At 51.0% G+C, this 21844-nt stretch overlaps 1 protein-coding gene across 1 annotated transcript; it reads left to right on the forward strand.

Moving 5' to 3' along the window:
- Positions 1–6484: 6484 nt before the first annotated feature.
- On the forward strand, positions 6485–21827 carry ACER1 (alkaline ceramidase 1). Its single transcript, XM_054291222.1, has 7 exons — positions 6485–6577; positions 15508–15622; positions 16807–16930; positions 17912–17926; positions 18470–18610; positions 20336–20473; positions 21659–21827. The coding sequence occupies exons 1-7, from the start codon at positions 6485–6487 to the stop codon at positions 21825–21827; spliced, it is 795 nt and encodes a 264-aa protein (XP_054147197.1).
- Positions 21828–21844: the final 17 nt, after the last annotated feature.

Genomic DNA, 21844 nt, shown 5'->3' on the forward strand with positions numbered 1-21844 from the left:
CATTGCTGAGACCCTGGGACCAGCCCTGTGGGGCCTGACAAGGCTTGTGGAGGCTGAATTACACAAGGTGTTGCAGCCAGCAGGTGTTTCAGGCACTGGAGGCTCCAAAGCCACACCTGGCGTGGGGCGCTCCTGCCTTTGCTGCTCTTTCTGCTGCTGCTGCTGGATTTTGGTTGCCTGGAGCCTGCTGAGGAAACACAGGGATATTTGCAGCTCTGCAGAAGGGAAAGGAGTGGGAATATTGCCCCTGAGGTCTCGGGTTGCTGTTGATATTTGCTGCTTCAAGATGAGCAGGATGTCTCTGCTTCAGCCCGCACAGCTGAAGAACGAGTCTGGACTCTCCACTTTTCGGTCTTGAAGTTGTTTATTAATTCTGATCTATAAAATTTTCTTTCTGCCCAGCCAAGATCTGCTCAGCAGGGCAGCCACAGGGCACTCTCTGTGTTGTCCTTTTATACTACAAACTACACATAACATATTTACACTGAATTCCCAATACCCATCACTTGTGTTAGACAGTGCACTTCTACTCTAAACCAGTCCCAAAGTGCCAACATCACTGCAGAAAATGGAGAACAAGGAGAAGAAAGAAGAAGGACTAGACATGCCCATATTCCTCCATCTTATCCCCACAACCCCCATACCAAAAATCCTAAAATCTACATTTTCACCCTGTGATAGTTTTATTATTACACCATTCAAACTTCTGTGACTTTCAGGTCCTCATACAAAGCTGGTAATTTGCTCCAGGGGTCAAAATCCAATCCCCAGGTGCTCTGGTCAGCATTCCAAGGTCTCTGAGCCCCCCAGTGGGGTTCTTGGCAACTCTGGACACCCAGAGGGATTTTCTGAGTTCTGACACTGAGGGGCTCTGAGGCAGCAACAGAGGCAAATGCTCCCATTTGGCACATCCAGCATCAGCACCTCTCCTGCTGCTCTTGTTATTTCTTCCTGACCACAATTTGTGAAACAGCTTCCAAGCTGGTTTTTGTTGTGTTTTTCCTTTCCAGCCAGCACCTACTTGAATAGAACCTTGTTGCTGTAGAATATTACCACAAAATATAGAATATTACACAGGCAGAGGACAGAATGCTGCCCTTTGGAGCCAGGAAGGAGAGGGATTACCTGACTGTTCAGCATTAGCAAAGCTCCCAGCTCACCTGCCTGTGGTTTTTATACCTGGAAGCAGGAAATTGCAGCTCTGGATTTGAATATTAAAAGCTAAGAAGGATGGCAGTGGGATGGAGGCTTCCTGGGCATGGACAGAGTGCTGTAGCAGGGCAGAAATGATCCAGAATTCCTGAATTCCCTTCCTGGCTCGCCCTGTGAGGATGGAGCAGAGTCATTTTGTCTCCATGCACCCCAGGGCTGTGACTCACTGTGCTGAGTGGCAATGTGGGATGCCAGCACTCCCACCTCATCCTCCCTGCCCTGCTGCTGCTGCCCCTCTGCCCACAGCAGCCAAAGCACAAATAAACACACGTGGCCCTGAACCACAGTGCCTGTCATTGGTATATCTTTAAAAAAATCCCTCCTCAGCAGCACTTTGGGTGGAAATCTCAATCCACAGTGCCACAGGACAGAGCAGGTAGGACTAGCCTCGAGTTAAGCAATTGGATTTTCCCAAACTGGCCCCTTTTCCCAGATTTTGGCAGCAGCAGCAGCAGAACTGGGATGGTGGTGACTCCACCACTGCCCTGGGCAGCCCATGACAATGCTTTACAATCTTTCTGTGAAGAAAATTCCTCTAATTTCCAATTGAAATCTCCCCTGGAGCAACTTGAGGCTGTTTGCTCTTGGCTTGTTGATTGTACCCAGGGAGCAGAGGCTGACGCCCCAACTGTCCCCTCCTGCCAGGAGCTGTGCAGAGCCACAAGGGCCCCCCTGAGCCTCCTTTTCTCCAGGCTGAGCCATCCCCAGCTCCCTCAGCCCCTCCTGGGGCTCCAGACCCTTCCCCAGCTCCATTCCCTCCCCTGGACACGCTCCAGGTCCTTCTCATCATGAGGAGCCCAAATTTCCCTCCAGGATTTGAGGTGGGGCCTCAGCAGAGCCAGCACTGGAGGGGGGGGGGGGGGTCTCTGTGTTACTCTCACAGGGCCCAGAAGTTTCACCCTGAGCTGCCTGGGCACCCTCCTGTCCCCAGCCCATCCTCATCATCCTCAGCATCCTCAGCATCCTCAGCATCCTCAGCATCCTCAGCGCCCCAGGCCCTGCTGACCACAGGCAGGAGGATGTAAACATCAGCAGGAGTGTGGAGTGAGGACTCAGCAGGAAGCCAAGCTCCCTTTATGACCCAGTTATTGATGAATCAGGGGAGGTGCAGAGCTGTGACACCCTCCCCAGTTATTCACCCACTGCTGGCACAGGATGTAGCAGGGATGCTTGGACGCTTCGCTCACCCCAAGAGGTTTTGGGGTGGGAAATCTCATTCTTTTCAAAGATGTTCACACAGAACAGGCATCACCTGTGTGGGATCTTCATCCCAAATCCATCTCTGCCGCCTTCCCAGTGGGATGGGCAAGTTACCACTGGTTTCTCACTGAGATTCTGTGACCGTGTTCACAGGGGTCTGAGGATGAGGGAAGAGATGAGGATCTGACTCCATGTTTCAGAAGGCTTGATTTATTATTTTATTATATATATTACTTTAAAACTATACTAAAATAATAGAAAAAAGGATTTCATCAGAAGGCTAGCTAAGAATAGAAAAAGAAAGAATGATGACAAAGGTTTGTGTCTCGGACAGAGAGTCCGAGCCAGCTGACTGTGATTGGCCATTAATTAGAAACAACCACATCCAATCACAGATGCACCTGTTGCATTCCACAGCAGCAGATAATCAATGTTTACATTTTGTTCCTGAGGCCTCTCAGCTTCTCAGGAGGAAAAATCCTAAAGAAAGGATTTTCCATAAAAGATGTCTGCGACAAGATTCCCTGAGGAACTGGGGAGCTCCTGTCAGCCTGGGAGCTCAGTGTCCAGCCTGCAGAGTCCAAGTGAATAAAAAGCAAATCCATCCCAGATCCTTCACCATCCAGGGGTGGGAGCAGCTCTGTGGGATCCCCTCGGATCCTCTGCTCCAAGTTTATCCTAGAAGGACGCTAATCCTGGACTTGGTGACAGGTAATGGAGGCTCCACCATGGTGCAACACCGTGCTAATTACCCTCATTTCCAAAGCCAGGTGGATTTGTGAGGCTTTTGTAAGCCCTGGCACAGCCCAGGGATGCTCTTTTTCACAGGAGAAGGAAAATAAATGGCTGAAATTCCCAAAGAGCTTCTCCCCATGGCAAAGGCTTGATCCCTACTCTTCAGAAAGCAAAGGGAGGGACAAGGACAAGAACAGGGACAGGAACCTTAGAACTTGGTTTCACCCTGCCTGTGTTGTCTCCACCAGGAAGCAGTGGCCAAATAATAAGTTTCATGTTTAAGAAAACAACATATTTCTCTCAACTCTACACGAAAGGAAAAAAATGTTGTTTTGGGGGGGGAAAAGTTTAATTGCTGCCAAATTTCTTGAACGCCTGAATGAGGTTCCAGGCGGAAAATATTTGCAAAGCAGTCACCCAAAGGTGTCCTGTTCGGATAGTTCTTTAACTAAACAACAAAATAAACCTGCTAGAAGGAGTGAGATCTGATAACAACATTCTTTTTGATAATAACAATAATAAAACAGCATTTGGGGGGCAAAGCGGAGAAGGGGCTTGAATTTAAAGAGGCAGCATCGCCTTGCTCAACACTTTCTGGTGAAAACCTTTGGACTGGGTTTTCTGCTGGTGCAGGGGAGTTTGTGTGGATGCTGTTGGATGCTGTTGGATGCTGTGTGGATGTTCCCTCCCCTGGGAGAAGCAGGGCCAGGTTTGGGTGCGGCGCCTGCGCAGGGAGCCTGCCCGGGGGCACTGCGATGATTTCAGGCTGCATTTCCACCCCTGCTCCTCCAACCCTTCCAGCTCACGCTTGCCTGCCCTGCCTCCCTGCCCCTGCCCATCTGGGGGCACGGATATAAACCCCTCCAGCCAAAATGTTTCCTGTGGGGACCCAGCTTTGCCTGGAGGGTGCACATGACTCCTGTCCCATCCCAGCTCTTTCCCTAGGGACGGACAGAGGGGATTTTCTGGCGGCTGCTGTTGGTGAGCTCACACCGTGGGCATTCCTCCGGAGCTAGAGAGGCAGGGCAGGTTGCTGCTCCAGCTTTGCTGGAAACCTTGGAGCTCCCAGAGCGTGTGGAAGCAGCGCTGGTCCATCCAGGGATCGCAGGTAAGGCAGGCTGGGAGGAGACACCAGCAGCCAGAGCTGGGCACTCCATCACTGCTTCCATCTTTCTGCTGCTTGTTCTTGTTCTTGTTCTTCTTCTTCTTCTTCTTCTTCTTCTTCTTCTTCTTCTTCTTCTTCTTCTTCTTTCTCCTTCTCCTTCTTCTTCTTCTTCTTCTTCTTCTTCTTCTTCTTCTTCTTCTTCTTCCTTCTCCTTCTCCTTCTCCTTCTCCTTCTCCTTCTCCCCACTGACATCTCTTTATCCATGAGCTGGGATTTCCCATCCTGGCTCTGATTGTTTTTCCACCCTGCATCGCTGTAGAAGCGATGAGGGATGAGGAGAGAGTGCCTGGGGTGTGAAGGAGCACATGGAAACCCAGGAGAGCAAAGATTCAGCCCTCAAACCCTCCTGCCTGGCACCTCTTTGCCTGCTGTGATCCCAGCCAGCCTGGATTGAGGAGAGGCCATGGGTAGAGCAGAGCTCACCCTCGGGTCGGTCGGGCTGGTCGGAGCAGGAGCTGCAGCAGAGCTCGTTTGTGCTGCACTCCTGTGTTCCCTCCCTTTGAACTGCTTGGGAAGGGAGGCAGAGGCACCTGAGGGAGCCTCACCCTGCCGCACACCCAGGCCACTGCTGGACACGGCGGTGGCTCAGCTCATTCCACTGCAAATGGGGATTTTCTCCTCAAGGACATCACCAACGGATGAGAGGGTTTGAGACAAACCTCCCTTCCCTGCATTAGAGATTTAAAAGTTTTCAAAGAAAAGCGGTTTGCCAGCAGTGTCTCGGGAGCTCAGAGATGGCACTGGGGCAGTGTCACCTGGCTGGTGTCCCCCCCAAAGCTGCTCACTCTGCAGGGCTGGAGCAGCACGGATGGCTGGGTTAGTCCCACACCGCATCCAGGGACTGAACTGCTCAGCTCCAGGGGATCCCTGTCTCTGTTTTGTACCAAAAATCCAGATAACATGGGTTTGGTGGTGCTTCCAGATGCCTCTAAGGTTGGCAGCTGTCTTCAATAGCAGCTCTAAAGTCACAAGGATCTGAAAAAAAATACATAGCAAATAGGAAACTTCTGATCAAAATAATGAAAAGTGCTTTTTTAAATTAATGAAAGTGCTGAGAAACAATGAGGACAGGAAAGTTTTTCCTATAGTGGGGGTATCACTATAGGACACGAAAAAACACAAGCGCACACTGCTGTTCTTAAGGTGAAGGAAAAGGGAGGTTTATTTTTTGATTTTAACATTTATAGTTTTTTAAAAGTGACAGTGGATTGGAGGGTGACAGTGCCACCTCTCCAATGACACTGGTCAAACTAACAGTCCATCAACTTTTTCTTCTTCTATAAAGGAGTGCAAAACAATGAGTTATTTACAGAAAGTGTGTGAGAAGGTTCACTACAAGAATGTTAACATCAGAAGGCTTAGAAAATCTTAAAAAACCAGGGTGACATGGGGGAATAAAACAGGCAGAAGGTTAGATTTTGTTTTTGTTTGGAGTCCCATTTTGAAGCTGCAGTGCTGCCAGAGGCTGGGTCTGGCAGTTGAGAACCTGCTGGAGGTGTCAAACTCCAACCCCTCTCACGTTAAACCAGTGGTGGACTTTGCCTGGGAGTGCACCCCAATTGAGAGCAAAGAGGCACCTCCCAGTGCTCCCAGTGCTCCCAGTGCCCCAGCACTGCAGCAATGCCCGGGCTCTGTGCTGGAGCTCCAGGCCTGAGCTGCCACCAGCCGAGTTCCAGCCCTTGGGAAGATGCTGAGGAATGACAGTGGAGAGCAGAGCCAAGGAGCACCAGCCCCTGCAGGGCTGTCCACTCCCCAGAGGTAACTCTCAGAGCACAGGGAAGTCTTCCTGGCACGAAGGTCTGAGTCACAAAGAAAGTGAGGAGAAGGGAGAAGATGAGGTGACCAGCACTGGGCTGAAATGGGGAAGAGTCCCGTGGCAGCGGCAGCACCTGATGAGAGATGTTAAAGCCATGGATTGGTGACCATCCTCAGAGCCCAAGAGCATTTTCTGGGGCAATTTGCAACCTCTGCATTGAGGGGAGAGAGGAACAGTTGAGCAGTAGGATGTGTGTTGGGCATGATGAGCCCTTGGTAGCTGGGTAAGGCGCTGTGCTGGTGCCACATGTGTGAGGAGCAAAGAAAAGCTGTTTGGGTCCCCTTTGTGTGTGCAGCCCTGTGCTCCCCCGTGCCCAGCACTGACCTGCTGCTCTCCTTTCCCCCAGGGTGCTGAGGATGCCGAGCATTTTCTCCTACCAGAGTGCCGAGGTGGATTGGTGTGAGAGCAACTTCGTGCGCTCGGCGGTGATCGCCGAGTACTACAACACCGTGAGTGCCTCGGGGACATTGGGGCTCCAGGCGCCCAGGAGCTGCTTTTGGGGCCCTCACAGCATGGGACATCTCTGCTTTCTGTCCTCCTCCTCGCTCCTTTGAGCTTCCTGGTGCTGGAGGGTGCTGGTGTGGGGAACAATTTCTGGGCTTCAGGTAAATCAGGGGGTTTTTGTTGCTTGGAACAATTGCTCCCCAAAACATGCTGGGGTCAGGGGTATTTCAGTGTTGTGTGTGTGTGGGGTTGATTCCCAGTGAGAAAACTCTGGCAGGGCTCCCTGACAACCCAGATCTGTGAGATCCTGTTATACCAGTCCTGCAGCTCCGCTGCCAGCCGGGCTAAGCCCCACACAGGGCTCACATATCCCGGCTGAACGCTCAGGAGTGGCAAAACGAGAGGCAGCACTGCCATGAACCGTGTCAGGCGCGCTGGGAACACGGAACTGGGCTCAGAGCATGAGCCAGTTTCACCTCCTGTGATCCTTTATCACCCAGGCTGCCTCTAGTGCCAGTGCCTTGGCTGGAGCATCCATATCAGCCTGCACAGGGCTGGAGATAAGCAGCCTCTCCAAGCATGTCCTGCTCCCTCACAGCAATTAAAGGCTGCCAGGGGTGTGAGGCATGTGGATTTACAGCCTTCCACAGGCCTTGTTTACAGCTTTTGGCAATTGCTGCCTAACACTAGAAGATCTTGTTCTCATGGAAATGGCTCTTCCTCTTTTTTCTCCAAAGCATTTCCTGTTTTTAATAAATTACCTGTAATGACGATAATTGCCCAGCCCGAGTCCTGCAGGCTCCAGGGTCTCAGAGGAGGGGGCTGTGTGTGCTCACTGCTCTTTGAGGCACTCAGCAAAGAAAGATCTGCCTGTCCAGAGCAAACCCTGCTCCCCTGTGGCACCCAGATGGGTGTTCTGTGCTGTTTGCTGCTGCATGGGCTCAGAACTGCAGAGCAGGGAAATGAGCAAAGAGATGCAGAAATCACTCAACACTCGCATCAGCATCTCAGATTTCAGGGCTTGGAGCGACCTGTGTGAGTGGAACATGTCCCTGCCCATGGCAAGGGGTGGAAGGAGATGATCTTTAACATCCTTTCCAACCAATCCAAACCATTCTAAATTCAGCTAGAAGTGCCCAAAGCCTCTGAGAGTGTGGTTGCTAACACTGCAGAGGGGCTGATTGCCACCAAGAGCACAAAGCCTGGAAGTGAAGGGTTTGGTTTTGGTGTGAATTCCTTCCTTCTGGGAGGTAAATTTGCCTCATGTCCTAATTTTATACACAGGGCAGCATTTTTTAAACAGGAGCTGAGATACCATTGACACCAGGCTTATAAAGTGGCTCAGAGCTCTTATCACACCAACAGCTATCTCAGTGCAGAGCAGGGAAATGAGCAAGGAGATGCAGAAATCACTCAACATTCACATCAGCATCTCAGATTTCAGGGCTTGGAGCGACCTGTGTCAGTGGAACATATCCCTGCCCATGGTAAGGGGTGGAAGGAGATGATCTTTAAGGTCCCAACCAACCCAAACCATTCTAAATGCAGCTGGAAGTGCCCAAAGCCTCTGGGTTTGAGTGGCTGCTAACACTGGAGAGGGGCTGACTGCCTGAAAGTGAAGGGTTTGGTTTTGGTGTGAATTCCTTCCTTCCAGGAGGCAAACTTGCCTCATATCCTAGTTTGATACACAAGGCAGCATTTTTTAAACAGGAGCTGAGATACCATTGACACCAGGCTTACAAAGTAGCTCAGAGCTCTTATCACACCAACAGCTATCTCAGGAGCTCTTCAAAAGCACTTCAGTGCCTGAGTCCTCTGCTGGACACCAGCTGGTGTGTGCCCAGATGCATGACTAATCCTTGTAGGAGCTGTAATTCCCATAAAACATTAACTCTCAGCTGCCTGGCTCTCATTCTGTGGCACAGGTTTCTAAATTCTGAACGTCTCACCCAGGTTCACAGTCCTGGAGGAGCCACAGCCACATCCCAGGTTCCCATTCCACACCCTTGGGATGAATTCTCACTGTGTGGGGCTCAGGCACAGTGAGGAAAAGCTCTCCAATGCATGTCTCAGTGCAGATACAAAGGAATGTGATACTGAGGGAGAGAGAGAACTTGAAATTTTGCAACTCAAAGATGCAAGAGCATCAGTGAAGGAGCAGGTAAAAAAAAAAGTGATCTAATGAATTTAACTTATAACCTGATAAAAAAAAGTTTAGTGATGTTTGTGTGATGAAGTAGCCCAACAGAAATAGGTCTGATTTCAATACCAAGGCAAATATTGACATACAATTCAGAAAAAAATGAGGATCTCTCAATGCTGAATTCCCAGGCAGAATCCATATAATTGCATGATGCAAGAGGGCAATATCTGTATTTGTATAACATAGGGAGGGATATGGACAAGCAAACCCTGCAGGATTTTTTCCCAGCAGTTGGATTTGCCCTTTTCTCCTCTGTGTGACACTGAGCACCTCTTCCTCAGCACAGAAAGAGCTTTTCATGGTCCCTGCACTGCTGTCCTTTCTGCCAGGCTCAGGAGATCAGCAGAGTGCCAGTGCAGGAAGGGAGGGAAACAATTCTGTGTTAGGATGTGATTCCTGAGGAGCCCAACCCTGCCACGGCAGCCTCGGGCTGGCTGGTGACCCCTGCCCACACAAAGGGTGACAGAGCGGCAAACCCTCCTGAAATCTGCCCTTATCTGAGCATTGACAGCAGCCCCAACGCTGTGCTGTGCTCAGGGCCAGGCCTTGTCACCGAAATTGGGCAGGAACATCACTGAGATGGGCATCAGCCCTTCCTGAGCAGCACAGCCAGGCTGGCACTGAATGGGTCTCTCCTTCACCCAGAACAACCTGTTTGGCACTGCCTGGGAGCCATCCTTGGCTGGGACTGAGTGGGTCCCTTCTTCAGCCTGGCTGGCACTGAATGGGTCCCACTTTCACCCAGCACAACCTGTTGGGCACTGCCTACATCCCATCCTTGGCTGGCACTGCCTGGCTCCCTCCTTCACCCAGAATAGCCTGGCTGGCACTACCTGGGACCCTCCTGCAGCCTGGTTGGCACTTTCTGGGACTCTTCTTCACCCAGCACAGCCTGGCTGGCACTGCCTGGGTCACTCTTTCAACCAGCACAATCTATTTGGCACTGCCTACATCCCGTCCTTGGCTGGCACTGCCTGGCTCCCTCCTTCACCCAGCACAGCCTGGTTGGCACTGCTTGAGTCCCATCCTTGGCTGGCACTGCTTGGGTCCCTTCCTCAGCCTGTTTGGCACTGCCTGGGACCCAAACTTGGCTGGCACTGCCTGGGACCCTCCTTCAGCCAGAACAGTCTGGCTGGCACTGCCTGGGACCATTCCTGAGTAGCATGGCCTGTTTGTCACTGCCTGGCTCCCTCCTTCAGCCTGTTTGGCACTGCCTGGGACACTTCTTCACCCAGCACAACCTGTTTGGCACTGCCTACATCCCATCCTTGGCTGGCACTGCCTGGGTCTCTCTTTCACCCAGCACAGCCTGTTTGGCATTGCCTGGGTCCCATCCTTGGCTGGCACTGCCTGGGTTTCAACCCTGCAGCAGCACAGGGACCTCCATTCCTGCTCTGGGATCTCGCCCAGGATCAATCTCCTTGTGATGTGCCCTAAATAATTATAGAAATCTAGATTATAGAAAGGGTTATAGAGCTCTGGGGCTCAGGGCACTGTGATGGTGTTCACAGGGGTCTGAGGATGAGGGAAGAGATGAGGATTTGACTCCATGTTTCAGAAGGCTTGATTTATTATTTTATGATATGTATTACATTAAAACTGTACTAAAAGAATAGAAGAAAGGATTTCATCAGAAGGCTGGCTACGAATAGAATAGCAAAGAATGATAACAAAGGTTTGTGGTTAGGCTCTCTGTCTGAGCCAGCTGGGCTGTGATTGGCCATTAATTAGAAACAACCCCATGAGACCAATCACAGATGCACCTGTTGCATTCCACAGCAGCAGATAATCATTGTTTACATTTTGTTTCTGAGGCCTCTCAGCTTCTCAGGAGGAAAAAAATCCCAAATAAAGGATTTTTCATAAAAGATGTCTGTGACAGGACATCATCCTGTGATCCTCCCAGCCTGCATCTTCCCTTCTCCCCCTTCATTTGTTCCCCACATTCAGGTTGCTGCAATTGTTACTGCCCTGAATTAATTATACCAACATTTACCTCATTTTTCTGGAGTTTTAGGCCAGCTGGGAACCCAGCCAAGCCTCACTAAATCAGCAGGCTTTCCTCACAGAGCATCCTCTTCACTGTCTTCCTCCCAGCCCTGCCTGGGGCCGGAGCAGAGCTGCTCTGTGCCAAATGTGCTGCTGGGGATTGCTCTGTGCCAGCCACACTCTCTCTGGCCTGCTTGCCTTGGATGCTTTTTATTGGAAACAAGCACCAGGGGTATGAGAAAAGAATGTAAACAGCACCTTGAGGTAGCTAATAACACATGGTGGCTCATGGCTGGATGCAGTTCAGCAGCAGAGCTCCATTTGCAGTGACTCAGTGACCCAGACATTTATTGTCTTCTGGCTCAAACCAGCAGCTCCTGCCTCAATCCCCATCAGAGGCTGATCTCACCTGTCACAGGTGCAGGTTCTGTCCCTCTGTCTCAGGCTGGAGTCCTTCCCTGAATGAACCCTTGAATCCTTCCCTGCCAGGAATCTCCTTCCCCTGCAGAAAGTGCCTGGCTGGAGCACCCACTCTGTGCATTCTGTGAATTCTGTAAAGTCTGTAAATTCTGTGAATTCTGTGATTCTATGGATTGTGTGAATTCTGCGAATTCTGTCAATTTTGTGAATTCTGTGAATTCTGCGCATTCTGTGAGTGAGGAGCAGCCTGTTTAAGCCTGTGCTTAAACCAGCACCCCCTGCCCCAAACCCCATCGGAGGCTGATCTCACCTGCCACAGGTGCAGGTTCTGTCCCTCTGTCTCAGGCTGGAGCTGCAGAATTTGGGCAGTTCCCAATGATCCTGTTCATGCTCCAGGATTTGAGCTGTGTTGCTGATCCCAGCTTCTGTTCTCTCCTCTCCTGAGCTTAGTTGTTAATTGCTGCCCTGAGATGTGCAGGGTGTCTCTGTTTCAGCTTGTGTGTCTGAAGAACGAGTCTGGACTCTTCACTTTTCGCTCTTGAGGTTGTTTATTAATTCTTATCTATAAAATTTTCTTTCTGCCCAGCCGAGATCTGCTCAGCAGGGCAGCCACAGGCACTCTGTGTTGTCCTTTTATACTACAAACTACATATAATATATTTACACTTAATTCCCAATACCCATCACCTATGTTAGACAGTGCACTTCTACTCTAAACCAGTCCCGAAGTGCCAACATCACTGCAGGAAATGGAGAACAAGAAGAAGAAGAAGAAAGGCTGGACATGCCCAAGTTCCTCCATCTTGTCCCCATAACCCCCACGCCAAAAATCCTAAAATCTACATTTTCACCCTGTGATAGTTTTATTATTATACTATTTAAACTTCTGTGACTTTCATGTCCTCATACAAAGCTGTATGAGGTCAAAATCAAATCCCCAGGTGCTCTGGGCTGTGTGCCAGCGTCTCTGAGCCCCCAGCAGCGTTCTGGGCAACTCTGAACACCCAGAGGGATGCACTGAGTTCTGACACTCTCCTAGGAGAAGAAGTAAATAGTTGGGCTCAGCTGAGGCAGCTGGAACAATAATTCACATTTACTGGGGAGTGGGAGCTCAGCCAGGGGGGCTCTCACATGTCCTATCACACCAAAACCACTCCCTTATCTCCCTTATCTCCCTTATCTCCTCGGGCAGAGGGAGCAGAGGCTGAAATAGAATCTGTGTTAGGGGGTCCCAGCCTGAGCAGAAACTCCACAAAAACTTCCAATGTCTGTCCTGGGAGCAAAACCCTCCCAACCACATCTGAGACAGAGCTTGCCACATCCCAGAGGGAAGACAGAAAGTCAGCATTTACAAACCGGAGTGATGAAAACCCCGCGTCCCCCACGGGGGTGGGAGCTGTTCCCCAAACTCGGAATCCCGTTTATCTCCCTGACCCTATTGGCACGGTTCCCTTGGTTATCCCTCCCTTCTGCTATCTGATCTTGCACATCTCGTCCCGAGTTAATGAAGTGATAACGCAGCTATCATGTAATTAATGGCGCTGTTGCAATGCCCGGTGCTCGGGGATGCGGGGCTCTCCTCTCCCTTCAGTTTCCTCACTGAAATTCGTGCTGGCACTTGCGCTCTCCTGCCTTTCCCCCAAAGCGTTTTCCCTCTCCTTGCCTTCCCAAAAGCCTCCTTAATCATTTCAAGGGAAAAGAAATGTTTGAAGCGCGGCTGTTGTTTGATTTCTCGGTCGTTTCTGAACAATTTGACCTCGAGGGTGCAAGTGGGAGCAGCGCTTCTCATTTCATGGCTGGAATGGGAATTGGCCGGGATTTGGCTCTAAGCACCTGTGGAAAACAAATCCAAAACAAATCCATTCAGCCCCGAGAGCTGCTGCTAATGGGAGCATCAACTTGTCTCGTGGAAGCCTTAGCGAAAATCAAGATGAATCTGCGGTGTTTAAGGGAATAGAGACCTCGCATTAGGCATGAATTGTGTTTCCCTCTGGAATAGGAGAGGGCGTGTTCCAGAGAAATGACAGCATCCCGGTGATTTGCAGCCCTGTTAGGATAAACTGGGGTCCCAGGGGATCCCAGCACTGATTTTGCCGTTTACCTGGTGCTGCTGAGGGGGGAGAATCCAGCTGTGGATGCCGAATTCCAGGGGTGGGGTCTGGAAGATGAAAGGAGAAGGATTGTGAGGCTGAGATAAAAGTCACGCTGGTGCTTTGCCAAATGGCACCTCAGCAGATGGCTCCAGAGCCCCAGAGAGCTGTCTGGCAGGTAAATGCAGCACCACAATCCCAACCTTTCATAAGCAACAACCATTTTCACTGGGGAGGCCGTGCTCCCCACCGATATCCCTTCCCTGAGCTTGCAAAGTCAGGTGGAAAAGGCAAGGTAGGAACCCACAGAGGGTAATTAAATTAGCTCAGATTTCCCTGCCCTGTGCTGCAGGGTGGAGCAGGCCTGGCCCAGCAGGCAGGTCCGGGCTTTGGGCACTCACTGCTCCTCCCCAGCTCCCACATTTTGCCCATCAGCATCTCCTCTCTGCAAAGCACTGGCACCTTCAGCCAGTCCAGCAAGAGAATGAGCCCCAGAACCATCCTATCCTCCCCAGCACCATCCTCTTTTCCTCAGGACCATTCCCTCTATCCCTGCACCATCTCCTTTTCCTCAGCTCCATCTCCTCCTCTCCAGCACCATTCCCTCCTGCCCAGCACCATCTCATCTTCCCCAGCACCATCCCCTCTTCCCCAGCACCATCTCCTCCTCCTCAGCACCATCCTCTCCTCCCCAGCACCATTTCCTCTTCCTCAGCACCATCCTCTTCCTCAGCACCATCCCCTCTTCCCCAGCACCCTCTCCTCTTCCTCAGCACCATCCCTTCCTCCTCGGCACCATCTTCTCCTCTCCAGCACCATTCTTTCCTCCTCAGCACCATCTCCTTTTCCTCAGCACCATTCCCTCTTTCTCAGCACCCACCCCTGCTCCCCAGCACCATCTTGCTCAGCACTCTCTTCTTCAGCACCATCTCCTCTTCCCCAGCTCCATCCCCTCCTCTCCAGCACCATCCCCTCTTCCCCAGCATCATCTAATCTTCACCAGCACCATCCCCTCCTCCTCAGCACCATCCCCTCTTCCTCAGCACCATCCCCTCCTCTTCACCACCATCCTCTCATTCCCAGCACCATCCTCTCTTCCTCAGCCCCATCCCCTCCTCCCCAGACTAATCAAAGTCAGTCAAAGAAGGAATTTTGCAGAGTCGGAAGCCAGAGCAGAACAATTCCTCTGTGTTCATTTGCCAGGCGTGTTTAGGGGAGGTTGATGACCTCATGTAATTAGCAGTGTCCAGAACACCTCTCCTCCCCAGGCCAGGTGGCTTCACACCTGACACCACAGGATGTCACCTCAGTGCTGCCTGTCCCCACCTCCTGCTGTCCTGCTCATCCTGCTGCTCCCCACCCCACCCACTCCCAGGTCAGGATGTTTTGCTGACCGTGGTTTGCTGTGCTGGCCGAGCTCCTCACACCCTCCCAACCCCTCACAGGGTGGCTGGAAGGGTCAGGAGCCACCCAGGCAGCTCCTGGAGGGTCTGGTTTGGCATGAGAGGGAGGTGGATGCAAACTGAGGAGTTGTTGGAGACAGCAGGCAGCTGAAGATAAACCAGCATCACCCAAAAGGGCCACAGCAGCTCAGAGGGAGGGCAGAGGTGTCTGCAGTCGCTGCCGGCTGCCACAGCAAGAGCTGCCCTTCCAGTTCCAGCCTGGCTTCTGCAGAAACACCTCTGCCCTCTCCCTGTGCCAAGAACAACCCCTGCTTCCCGCTGGAGATCAGGAGACGCTGAGCCACGGGGTGGGATGGGGCTTGCCCAGGAGTGTCACAGACATCTTTTTATGGAAAATCCTTTCCTCAGGATTTTTCCTCCTGAGAAGCTCAGAGGCCTCAGGAACAAAATGTAAACATTGATTATCTGCTGCTATGGAATGCAACAGGTGCATCTGTGATTGGTCTCATGGGGTTGTTTGTAATTAATGGCCAATCACAGTCAGCTGGCTCAGAGAAAGAGTCCAAGACAGCTGCCTTTGTTGTCATTCTATTCTATTCTATTCTATTCTATTCTATTCTATTCTATTCTATTCTATTCTATTCTATTCTTAACTAGCCTTCTGATGAAACCTTTCTTCTATTCTTTTAGTATACTTTTAATGTAATATATATAATAAAATAATAAATCAAGCCTTCTGAAATATGGAGTCAGATCCTCATCTCTTCCCTCATCTTCAGACCCCTGTGAACACGGTCACGCAGGAGCTGAGTGTGCCTCTTGTTTTTCAGATCAGCAATGTGAGCTTCTTTCTGCTGTCCCCTGCGCTGCTGTACCTGAACAGGCAGTACTGCCAGAAGAAGGCTGTGCCCCTCTACTTTGTCTCAGGGCTGCTCATCCTCGTAGGTGGGTGCCAGCACTGTGGGAAGACCAGACAGGGTGCCAAACTACCCAACATGAGACCTTTGGAGGGTCCCAATGGCCAAAGCACAGGGAAAACTCAGACAGGGTGCCAAACTACCCAACATGAGACCTTTGGAGGCTCTCAGCGGCCAAATCACAGATAAAACTCAGACAGGTTTCCAGACTACCCAACATGAGACCTTTGGAAGGCCTCAGTGGCAAAAGCACAAAGAAAATTCAGACAGGGTGCCAAACTACCCAACATGAGATCTTTGGAGGGTCTCAGTGGCCAAAGCACAGATAAAACTCAGGCAGGTTGCCAGAATACCCAACACGAGATCTTTGGAGGGTCTCAGTGGCCAAAGCACAGGGAAAACTCGGGTGGGCAACCAAGCAGCCAGGTGTGTTTGAAGCCTGCAGCCCATGGTTGCTGCCAGGTGTGGATGTGCAGCTTCCAGCCCTGTGATCCACATGGTGTGACTGGGCTGACTCAGTCCGGCCCACCTTGAACAGCAAAATCCACACCCTGCTCTTGAGGAATGGTGGGTCTTGAGGAATGGTGGATCTTTGGGAATGGATCTTGAGGAATGGTGGGTCTTCAGGAATGGTGGATCTTTAGGAATGGTGGGTCTTCAGGAATGGTGGGTCTTTAGAAATGGTAGATCTTGAGGCATGGTGGATCTTGAGGAATGGTGGATCTTTGGCAATGGTGGGTCTTCAGGAATGGATCTTGAGGAATGGTGGGTCTTAAAGATTTTGAGGAATCTTGAGGAATGATGGGTCTTGAGGAATGGGGGGTCTTGAGGAATGGACCCTGAGGAATGGTGGGTCCTCAGGAATGGTGGATATTCAGGAATGGTGGATCTTGAGGAATGGTGGGTCTTCAGGAATGGTGGATCTTTAGGAATGGTGGATCTTGAGGAATGGTGGGTCTTGAGGATCTTGAGGAATCTTGAGGAATGGTGGGTCTTGAGGAATGGTGGGTCTTTGGGAATGGTGGGTCTTGAGGAATGGTGGGTCTTGAGGAATGGTGGATCTTCAGGAATGGTGGATCTTTAGGAATGGTGGATCTTTGCGAATGGTAGGTCTTCGGGAATGGTGGATCTTCAGGAACGGCCCCCAAGAACCTCCCAGGGCTGGTGGGAGGATGGAGCTTTGTCATCTCAAGCTGCCCTTGCTCCTTGCAGGTCTCTTCTCCATGTACTTCCACATGACCCTGAGCTACGTGGGACAGCTGCTGGATGAGCTCTCCATCCTCTGGACGCTGGCTGTGGCTTATTCCTTCTGGTACCCTCAGGCTTACTTCCCCAAGTGCATCAAGACCAGGTATGACCAGAGGGACACGGGCAGGCTCTGAGGGAGGCATGGGACACTGACACTGGGGTGTAGTGACCCACAGTTCCCCTGCAAGGGGTCAGCCCTGAGGTCACTGAAGGGATTTAGGATCAGGTCCTCCTGACAGAGGAAAAGTCAAAATTCTCCTCTCAGCTGGAGCTGTTTGTGTTTGTGTTGCTGCAGAGGAAAACTTTGCATGGAGAATTTCAAAATTAATTAGGAAATGAAACGTTCCTGAACACTAACATTCAATTACTCGTGCTGTCAATCTGTTCCAGCATCCTCTGTCATCCACAGAGAGCTTTCCCTCAAGGCTGAGGGGGTTTCCCATAGAACAAGGTGGTCACAGCCCTCATTTCAAGGAGGAGCCCAGCAGAAAGGATGGGGCCACTGGGAGGGCATGGACCAGCATGTGATGGTGTTCACAGGGGTCTGAGGATGAGGGAAGAGATGAGGACCTGACTGCATGTTTCAGAAGGGTGATTTATTATTTCATTATATATATTACATATATATATACAATTTTTTTATTTTACAATATATTAAATTTATTATTTTATGATATATATAAAATTTTATTATATATAAAATTTTTATGACATATATTACATTATCATATATTATGATATATATTACATGTATGTAATATATATGTATTATATATATGTATGTATATACACATATATACATACATACATATACAATACATATATATATTACATACATTATATAAACTATACTAAAAGAATAGAAGAAAGGATTTCATCAGAAGGCTGGCTAAGAATAGAATAGCAAAGAATGATAACAAAGGTTTGTAGCTCAGACAGAGAGTCCAAGCCAGCTGACTATGATTGGCCATTAATTAGAAACAACCACATGAGCCAATCACAGATGCACCTGTTGCATTCCACAGCAGCAGATAATCATTGTTTACATTTTGTTCCTGAGGCCTCTCAGCTTCTCAGGAGGAAAAATCCTAAGGAAAGGATTTTCCATAAAGGATGTGTGTGACAGCAGCAGGAACGGGAACCCAGCAGGGCTTTGCTCAGAGGATGCTCCCTCCTGGCTGGAGCCCCCTGAGCCAGCCCAGCTCCTTGCACAGACCTGCTCCAATCTTCCCATGGCGAACAGGAGGTCACCAGGAGTTCACCGAGGAGACACAGCTGGGGGAGAGCAGGGACTTGGGAAGGGGATTTGCATGTGAAAGGCCCCTCTGAGCCCCATTGTTGCTCAGGGAGCCCAGAGCGGTGTTTGCACAGCCCTAGCCTGTGCAGAGCTCCCTGCCTGTGCCTCATCCCTGTGCCTCACCCCTGGCACCCCAGGAAAGTGCAGGAGCAGCCCCTGGGTCTGTCAAACACTCACTGGGGGCTGCTACCTCACCCTCCCTGCAGGACCCCAAAAACACCGAGATCAGCCACATGCAGACAGAAGGGAGGTGCTGGAGGAGCTTTGCCCCTCTCAGGACCTTTCCCATCCTTACTCTCCCCTACACTGACACTCTGTCCCCATTCCCCTCAGGAGACATTTCTTCTGGCTGACGGGCATCACCACCGTGATCAGCACCCTGATGTCCTTTGTCAAGCCCACCCTCAACGCCTACGCGCTCAACTGCATCGCCTTCCACCTGCTCTACCTGACCTGGAAGGAGCTCAAGAAGTAAGGAGGGGGCTCAGGGGGTACCTGCAAGCTCCAGCTGTGCTCCTGCTGGGCAGTGACTCTGTCCTCAACAGGGAATTGAGACCAAGTCTTCACCAGCCACGTGTGCTTGGGAGGGAGCAGAGAGGCAGTGGGGTACAGGAAGGGCGCCTGGCACAGGTGGCAGAATGAGGACAACCCATGGGACAGTGGTGGAATCATCACCCCTGAAAGTTTTTAAAAACCCATGGGACAGTGGTGGAATCATCACCCCTGGAAGGTTTCAAACACAGGGCATTTTGGAAAACATCCCTGGAAGTTTCCAAAAGTGCCCTGTGGATGTGGCATTTGAGAACAGGGTTTTGTGCTGAACATGCTGGTGGTGCTGGGTTAAGAGCTGGATATGGTGATCTTAGAGGTCTTTTTCAACCTTTACAGTTCTATGAGGCCATGATTTCTCCCCCCTGGGAGTTTTTAAAAACCCATGGGACAGTGGTGGAGTCGTCACCCCTGGAAGTTTTCAAACACAGGGCATTTTGGAAAACATCCCTGGAAGGTTTCAGAAATGCCCTGTGAAGTTTTCAAAAATGCCCTGTGGAAGTGGCATTTGAGAACAGGGTTTTGTGCTGAATGTGCTGGTGGTGCTGGGTTAAGAACTGGCCATGATGATCTTAGAGGTATTTTCTAATATTCACAGTTCTATGAGTCCATGATTTCTCCCCCTTGGGAGTTTTCAAAAACCCATGGGACAGTGGTGGAATCATCACCCCTGGAAGGTTTCAAACACAGGGCATTTTGGAAAACATCCCTGGAAGTTTCCAAAAGTGCCCTGTGGATGTGGCATTTGAGAACAGGGTTTTGTGCTGAACGTGCTGGTGGTGCTGGGTTAAGAGCTGGATATGGTGATCTTAGAGGTCTTTTTCAACCTTTACAGTTCTATGAGGCCATGATTTCTCCCCCCTGGGAGTTTTTAAAAACCCATGGGACAGTGGTGGAGTCGTCACCCCTGGAAGTTTTCAAACACAGGGCATTTTGGAAAACATCCCTGGAAGGTTTCAGAAATGCCCTGTGAAGTTTTCAAAAATGCCCTGTGGAAGTGGCATTTGAGAACAGGGTTTTGTGCTGAATGTGCTGGTGGTGCTGGGTTAAGAACTGGCCATGATGATCTTAGAGGTATTTTCTAATATTCACAGTTCTATGAGTCCATGATTTCTCCCCCTTGGGAGTTTTCAAAAACCCATGGGACAGTGGTGGAATCATCACCCCTGGAAGTTTTCAAACACAGGGCATTTTTGAAAACATCCCTGGAAGTTTCCAAAAGTGCCCTGTGGATGTGGCATTTGAGAACAGGGTTTTGTGCTGAATGTGGTGGTGGTGCTGGTTTAAGAGCTGGACATGATGATCTTAGAGGTCTTTTCTAACATTTACAGTTCTATGAGTCCATGATTCTCTCCCTTGGCTGCCATCTCTGCAGCTCCTTCCCCTTTGTGGGGCATTTGGAAGAACCCACCAGGGTCTGGAGAGAAAGACAGGAGTGCTTTGGCATCTCCCAGCATCATCCTCACCCCGGAATGTCAGAAATCCTCTCCCCAGAGCCACACTTCCCCAGCTCCTGTGGGATACTCTCCAGAAGGAGCTTGCTGGGGTTTGCACCGCTGCATGTGCAGGCAGGAACCAGCCCTGTTTACAGCTCCCTTTCCTCCCAACATGATTTCTGTGCTCCCTGTCCCTCTCTGTGTCCTGCAGGTGCAATGACAAGCGTGTTCACCGGATGGCCGCGGTCATGGTGATGTGGTGGGCCCTGGCCATCACCAGCTGGATCAGTGACCGCTGGCTCTGCTGGCTCTGGCAGGCCATCAACTTCCCCTACTTCCACAGCTTCTGGTAAGGAATCCAGGAACCCCAGCCCTGAAAGGTCCACAGCAGAGGAAAAGAAAAATTATTTCCCCACCCTCTCCCCCTTTCCTGTCACTATTGGTGTTTCTCCTCACCCAGCCCAAGGATTCACTGTTCAATGTCCCTCTCCTCCTCCACACCCCCCAAGCAGTGTTTTGCAAGTGGAATGGTTCCAGAAGTCCCTCCAGGTGGGCTCTCAAAGGGCTGTGGCTGCTCCCAGGCTGCTGTGTGAAGTACAATGTTCTAGAGGTTCTTTCAGCAGCCAAACTGAAAGGCAGGGCTTTGTTTGGACCTGACATTTCAGTGCCGGCCCAGGTGGGGCTGCAAGTGCTGCACACTCAGATCCATCCCCAGAAAGCACTGGGATGGCTGGGACAGACAAGCCAGGAAATGGGGAATGGTTGGAACAAGTCCCCTCTGCCACCCCAGAAATGGGGAATGCTGCACCAGGAAATGGGGAATGGTTGGAATGAGTCCCTTATGCCACCCCAGCCCCGCTGCACCAGGAATTGTCCCCATCCCAGCTCTCACAGAGCTCTGCCAGGATCTCCCTCTAGGCAAGTGCTGCACACTCAGATCTATCCCCACAAAGCACTGGGATGGCTGGGACAGCCAATGCAGTCAGGAAATAGGGAATGGTTGGAATGGGTCCCCTGTGCTACCCCAGCCCCACTGCACCAGGAAATGAGAAATGGTTGGAATGAGTCCCCTCTGCCACCCCAGCCCAGCTCACAGAGCTCAGCCAGGATCTCCCTTTAGGCACAAACCCTGCAGGATCCACACTCCCTGCAGACAATGCAGCCAGGAAATGGGGAATGGTTGGAATGAGTCCCCTCTGCCACCCCAGCCCTGCTCCACCAGGAATTGATCCCAGCCCCATCCCTCACAGAGCTCTGCCAGGATCTCCCTGCAGGCAAGTGCTGCACGCTCAGAACCATCCCCACAAAGCACAGGGACGGTTGGGACAGACAGGTCAGGAAATAGGGAATTTTTGGAATGAGTCCCCTCTGCCACCCCAGCCCAGCTCTCAGAGTCTGCCAGGATCTCCCTGCAGGCACAAACCCTGCAGGACCCACACTCCCTGCAGCCCTCCTGGGACCTTTGGGGGCTGCATCCTCATGGTGACCATGCCATGACCCTCTGTCCAACCCACAGTTTTGGTTTCCTTGGCAGGCACGTGCTGATAGCCCTGTCCCTGCTGTACTGCTGCCCTCTGGTCATCTACTTCGACGTCAGCTACGAGATGCCCTCGTTCAAGCCCAAGCTGGAATACTGGCCCAGCGACTCGTGGCCTGTTGTGGTGCCCTATGTCACCCTGGAGGAGCCCCACAAGCAGTGCTAGAGCTCTGGGGTGCCCTC

This window comes from Melozone crissalis, unplaced genomic scaffold, assembly GCF_028551555.1.
Source record: "Melozone crissalis strain CALT ecotype California unplaced genomic scaffold, PUWL_Pcris_2 ptg000088l_1, whole genome shotgun sequence".
Lineage (NCBI taxonomy): Eukaryota > Metazoa > Chordata > Aves > Passeriformes > Passerellidae > Melozone > Melozone crissalis.

Excerpts from the sequence above, each read along its gene's own strand:
- ACER1 (XM_054291222.1), top strand. The coding sequence starts at position 6,485 with ATGCCGAGCATTTTCTCCTACCAGAGTGCCGAGGTGGATTGGTGTGAG. Across the intron at positions 6,578-15,507 it reads TCGCCGAGTACTACAACACC|ATCAGCAATGTGAGCTTCTT; the intron begins GTGAGTGCCTCG and ends CTTGTTTTTCAG. Across the intron at positions 18,611-20,335 it reads ACCTGGAAGGAGCTCAAGAA|GTGCAATGACAAGCGTGTTC; the intron begins GTAAGGAGGGGG and ends TGTGTCCTGCAG.